Raw genomic sequence first — 6,665 nt, forward strand, 5'->3', positions numbered from 1 at the left:
TAATATAGGCTAAATTTCGGGCCCAGGCCCAGGCTCGGGCTTCGAGCTTTTTATGAGGACCGGGCTTGAGCCCAAATTATAGGCCCGATGGTCGGGGCAGGCTCGGGCTCGAGCCTTAAAAAAATTTGTTAATACACAGTAAAAGCCCGGCCCGAGCCCGGCCCATGAACAGGTCTAGTTGAGATATATGGACATAGATCATGTTAGAATGTATTGAAAAAGTATTTTGTTGTGAACAAATCCCAGTTTGTACAAGTATGGTCATTGGTTTGGTCTTCTTATGCAGAACAAGACTATTGCGTGCAGTGATGACCAGCATGTGGAGCATGGGTGGTCGTGGGCCAGGCCGGGCTTTTCACCTATGATAGGGGTATCAGAACCTCCTGGTCCTAGCTTGGGCTAGGTTTTAGGGGCATGATCTGTAGCTCATCCCCATGGCACCTCCTTACTTTGCCCTCTCCCCCCTTCCTAATAATGTCATGTGAAAAGCCACAAATCCCCTTTTAATTTACTCTCTATCTTTTTCTCTTTGAGTAATGATCACTTCTTTCACAGTGTACTGTGTGCAGTTTTGTTGGATCTTATCTTAAGGATCTCTTGTTATAATTTCGGTAGGGAAATAGACTGGATTTATTATTTCTGAAGAGCACTAGTTTTTTCATTCTTCAAGAAAATGAGGTTGTCAATAGTATGTATCCTATCTAAGTTTGCAATTGGCATAAATAAAAGATCTTGGATGGAATATTTGAAGTCCAAATTCATTTCCAAAGAATGAGGGCATTACTGGCACCTAGAAGGAAAATGTACAAGAACAAGATCTCACCTAGCATGCTCCCAAGATGTTAAATTCTCTCTTGCTTAAGGCTATTATGTACTGTAATTTAGGCTCAGTTTGGAAGGAGTACAAATATAGATATGTACAATGTAAATATATATAAAATAATATAAAATACAAGGTTTTGCACTCTATAAATTTGTATTTATACTCTTTCCAAACTGAGCCTTAACATTACTTCATCATTAAGAAACCGAACAATAACAAACTCATAAAGATATCAAAACACAAGAAAAATAAGAGGCACAAAATACATGCAGATTTACGTGGTTCAGCTCTATTTCTCAATTAAGGTTTACAATTGTTGATGCTCTAAAACATGTATAAGGCGTTATTCATCATAATCCCAAGTGTTTGTGTCAGTTAGAGAAATCTTTTCCCACCTTTCTGGTTCTACCAAAATCCATGTCTTCTATCAAATAATGATATTTTATTTGATCTTACCTTACTTTTTTAGAGACTTATGTACAATTTCACTGATGTCTATGCAAATGATCAAACCATCTCAGTCAACTAATTCTTCCTCAACTTTTCCCTTCTAATGCTTTCATTTCCTATCCTGTCCTTTTCAGTCTTCACTAACGATTTCTTACCCACATTCCCTTCTAATGTACAACTGTTGTGACATGTGGGTAGAAGATCTGAATTCCTCTTAGTGAATGACAAGGAGATATTCTCTCAATGCACACCTCACCTGTAGATGGAGATGTGAAAGGAGTTTGTGGGCAAGAGATCCAAAGCTATCCAGTCTTGCAATTCATTCATTCATCTCAACTAATACTCTTTTTCAAACATATTGTCTAGTAATTACCTATTTAACAGACCCTTTTGTTTGTGAGCCTAAATTTGACAAGCAATAACAGGGACCACTTCCAATTCTTGGTTAACTAGTTGATATTTTTGTAACAGGTAAATGCAATTTGCCAAATCACTGCACAATAAAACATCACCGTCAGATATGGATTATCAATTTATGGAGCTTTTATGGCTGGGCCCCAAACTTGAGAAGTGGGAAGTTAAACATAGCAAGAAATAGTGGGAAAAAAGAGTAGGCTTTTAAAATAGTCATTTACTAAAGCACCCCTATATTTTGATGAATTTATTAAAAATTATCCTATAATTTGCATTTTATTAAAATACCCCCTATATAGTTTGCAATTAATTTATTTAATCCACTTTTTAGTCAAAAGAAAGTAAAATAAAAATATCTTTTTTGTCCCTCATAAGACAGGAGCAGCAACCACTCTTTGAATATATTTCGTCAATTTTATTTTCTATAAGAAGTACGTGGTAGGGGTACTTTTGGAATAAGCAATCATGTGAAATGATTCGCATCTATTTGGTTCAGTGGGAGTTTCCTGAGAGGTGTTTTTTTATATAAATGTTTATCTGAAAAACGCCACTTGGTTGTATGTTTTATGGGTGTTTCAAGTAACACCCCATAAAGTTGCTTTCCACCTCATAAAAAGTGCATTTCATCAGCATTTGAATTAAACTACCATTGCTTTCCCCAAATGACTCATGCACATAAATAAAAAAGTTTCAATTTTTTAGTGTTTAGTTAATAAATAGTAAAATCAAACAGTGGTTTCATATGTAATAAACACCAATGCCTATGTGGCACTGATGTGGGACGTTTTTTTAATAAATGGCTACAAAATCATACATATATAAAATAGGTAAAACTATAAGAGTGTTTTAGTAAAATGAAAATTATAAATCTGTAAAACTATAAGAGGCGTTGTAGACTTCTAGTAAATGATCCCTTTTAAAAATACAAGCTAACCCATTCAAAGATCATGGTAGTTTAATTCATCCTCAAATCTATACATTGACAGAGGCCAACAATTTCATTGTGAAGGGCAGAAGGATTATACTTTAAAAAAGAAAAAGATCTCCTTGGTGACAAATGAGATCAAATCCTCTTTCTTTTGTTGGCTACCTCCTCCATGTGATATCATGAAGATAAATTCAATTGTAATGAAGCAAAGAGATCAGACCAAGTCAAGGCCATCTGTCACCATTACATGCATTCATCTTTCTTTTCCAAAGCATCAAGCTTGTTGAAACCGGAAGGTCTCTTTCTACTGCTGGGGACTGGTTGGGTGTGTTGGTTTCAGTTTCTTTCTTTCTTTTATTAAAGCAGTTTTATTCAAAAAGGAAAAACAAAAGACTCATAATTTAAGAGATGGGTGCCCATAAGGCAGTGCCATCACTTTGTCGGGTGATCAAAATGTTATATAATTGGTTCAACTGATGATCAGACGATTCTCTGGGTTTATTAATGGAGTCCTACTACTGTGCAAGCCATAATGAGTCTCTGCACGAACCCCCACATTCATTGCACCTTTCTTCTCTGGTAAACCGGTCATTGGCAGAAGAAGTAGCAGTGGGGAACAACGGAGTTTCATTTCTTCGGTCCAATTAAGGGGAGTGATTTGGACGCATCCATGTTTTGACTTTCATCGTTGCAAACAACGGAGGGATGTGCTCCGCTTATCATAAATGGGGTGTGTCCAGAATCCAAATCGCTTCCCTTTAAAAATGTATACAAACAAATAAATAAATCGTCTAGTACTTCGTGAATCCTTGTCAGTTCCAACTCCTGAGCGTATTAACTATGAACAATGAACTTACTTCCAAATTTCAAATGGATTAATAATCAAAGTTTTCTTTTTCCGAATTTCTCTCAGCAGTACAGATTTTCATGGAATTGGACGAGATTAAGAGAATCCATGAAATGGAGGAAATAAAATTAAAATGCCGTGAAGAAACTGTAAAAGACGGCACTCGGCGGAATCTGTAGACTGAAGTTTTGGCGTTACAAAAATTACACACATAAAACACCGGCGACACAGTCATCCTCACCACCTCCGACGTCGAGGAATCCAATTCCGGGACGGTGTAGAACATTCATAAAGAAAGTAGGGTTTGGATCAGAAACAGAGAAGGACAACAGAGGAAGAGACCATGAAGCCGTATATCAGGATCAGGAATCCGAAATGCATGGCCCAGTTCCTCTTGAACTTACCAAAATAGCTCTCGGGAGGCTCCTGGTAGTGAATCTCGAAGTCATTCGTCTCGTCCGCCAGCTCGCTGTTCCTCCTCATCTTGATCTGTTTCAACCTCTCCGTCGCCAGCCCCAGCGTGAGCTTGTGGCACCGCCGCTGGTACTTGAAGCCATTGATGCAGCGGAGAGTCTGAGCCACGGAGACGTAGAAGATGAGATGGGCCATGGTGAGGAGGCCGATGGGGACCCAGCAGTGGCGGCACTGTAGCCGGTGGGACTGGACCAGGGCAACGAAGACGAGGCCCAGGAAGAGGAAGAAGAAGTGGAAGAACTTCCAAAGCTCCTTCTTTTGTAGATCGACGGCCCGTTTCTTCTCCAAGGTTTTCTCGAAGTGGAGCTGGATTATGGTGTTTAGGGCTTGTAGCGCTGTTTCTTTTGGGACTGCTGGGTGTTCATAGTCCGCCATTGCTGACTGCTGGGTGCTGGCCCCTCACCAGTCAGTAGTCAGTCACCTCCTCTTTCCCACCCAATAAGTGCGGTGGGTGGGTGGATGTAGGGAAGAGACAGAGGTGGAGCAGAGCCAGAGATGGATGGAAAACCCAAAATGTTTGTTTGAGACTTTGAGTGGTGTGGGGTTTCGTTTCCGAATGATTTTCCTCTGAAGACTGAAGGTTCTTGACTGCTTGCTTTTGGTTTTGGGCCCTGCGGCCCTGGATTACCTATGAATTGGATCCGTTGCTGGATTCTTAATACAAGTAGACCTTCCAGGGTTTTAAGGGCAGGACTGTTGCGTCAGTTCAAATTTTGCATTCCTATCTGGGGATCCAGAAAAGCAAAGGATCCTGCGATTAGGTACCAAGTAAGTAGCAACTATTGAGTGATAGGGAGTGAGGTGCCCTAAACGGAGAGGCCTTCCCTGTTATTAGTCTGGACTCTGGAGTGGACTATCCTCTCTTTTGAGTTTTGAGCTTTTAATGGTTCACGTGACAAGGGCCAGGGCCCAAGGCTAGCTTCCAAAATCCGATAAAATAGGGCCAAAAAGCCCAAAAGCTTGACGGTGAAATGGTCCCACTTAAAATGACGCGCATGCCGCATGGAAGATTTGGACGATTCCTTTTTTAGTAGTGGCGGCAATATTTAACATGGGACTTCCTCATAAATAAAATTAGTGGATTTCAGATTGATTAATCCAATTAATAAAACTGATAATTTCAGATTGATTTATTTAACTCGAAAATGATCTGTTTATGATCCAAAGTTTCAACTTTCTAGATGAAATATTACCATAGTAGGTAAAGATTATATTAAATGACTTTTATGAATTTGTTTAAATAATGATTATTAAATCTTTATTTTCCAAATTCAGGTAAAACATGCCATTTAATTTTGATTTATAAATGGGTTTAACATTTTAATTCATGTAAACATCATGTCGTATTACACGAGGTTATGTCCATGTTTTAAAATTTGACGCCATTAAATGTTCATATTCATGTCGATCTAAATATCCCTACCTTAACACGACACGAGAATACGAATTACCATCCTTACTTTTTACTACAGGGCCCACCTATGGAAATCCTTTGTCAGTATTCTTTGCCAGCAAGAGGTAAAGGGGATATCTTCACTATATATGAGTAAGCAGTTAATATCTCTGCAAATATTTTCAGCATAAATATCCACAACAAAAATATGGCAAAAAAGGGTGGAAATGAGGATAATATCCCGGAACCAAGCTATGAATTGGCAAAAAGAAAGATTGAAACTTTTCAGAAGATGGTAATCTAAGTGCAGAATAAAAGTATAAAAACAACAATCTAATAATCCTAGCTGAATTGCACATGGAAGATGGAACAACTTTGGTTAAACGGATGGCTCAACCAATTTCTGCATATATCATGCCTAAGTCCATAATCCCAAAGAAGGTGGTCTAATAGAGAATCGCAATTAGTGGAAAGCAAGTAGATTGATAATAAGTTCCATAAAATCTGTTTGTGAAATTCAATATTATTCATGGGAAGACGTTTTTTTTTTTTTTTTTTTTTTGAGAGGGGGGAAAGTTGGTCAATGGGATTGCATAAACCAAGAAGTTCATATTCTTTTTTCAGATGTTTGGGGTTGGATTATGATATGGAAAAGATATGATATTGAGTAAGTGATACACATCTCTTAGGTGGATAAATTAACTTTCCCATCTAGGGAAAAGTTGTCAAAACTTGGATGGGACAACACTGCCCCTTTTGATAATAGAATTTTCATGGCTAAAATGGTTATCATCTTATTTACTTGAAAAATAAAAGAACATGGGTAAATACAATAGCTTACTGAAAAATGAATGGAGCCTAGGTGAAATGAATTTTAGCTTTCAACCAAAGAAAAAATCCAATAGTGTGTATTGGGAAAGATTGGATGTATTCATTGGAAGTAGACAAAACCATCAAATTATTAGTATTAGCGTGCTTGGTAATTACGGCGGTGTTCAACATCAATGTCATTGCTCCAGAAAACGGTGACACATCAGCACCACGTTGGAAAAATCGGTGCTCCAGAAAACAGTAACATGTTTTGAACCGTTTTTCTATAAAAAAACAGTGCTCCAAACCATGCTTTTGAAATCGATAAGGCATGGTCTGGGGAAACACCAAATTTGACGTTTTTCTCAATTTGGAGCTCGTTGCTACCAACGAGAACATAATGTGGCAGTGACATGTACTTCCTATAATGGGTACCGGTGCTGAAAATAGATGGTACAAAACAGAAGTTGTTATTGTTGCCCCAGGAAATGTCCTATCTGGCAGCAACTTTTCCAAACAAAAAAAA

At 38.3% G+C, this 6,665-nt stretch overlaps 1 protein-coding gene across 1 annotated transcript; it reads right to left on the reverse strand.

The window, feature by feature from the left end:
* Window positions 1-3,468: 3,468 nt before the first annotated feature.
* On the reverse strand, window positions 3,469-4,777 carry LOC104599893 (uncharacterized). Its single transcript, XM_010262636.3, has one exon. It carries the CDS (start codon window positions 4,309-4,311, stop codon window positions 3,772-3,774), a length of 540 nt encoding a protein of 179 aa, XP_010260938.1. The 5' UTR covers window positions 4,312-4,777; the 3' UTR covers window positions 3,469-3,771.
* Between the last annotated feature and the right edge of the window lie 1,888 nt (window positions 4,778-6,665).

This window comes from Nelumbo nucifera, chromosome 5, assembly GCF_055504915.1.
Source record: "Nelumbo nucifera cultivar China Antique chromosome 5, China Antique-T2T, whole genome shotgun sequence".
NCBI classification, from domain to species: Eukaryota; Viridiplantae; Streptophyta; class Magnoliopsida; order Proteales; family Nelumbonaceae; genus Nelumbo; species Nelumbo nucifera.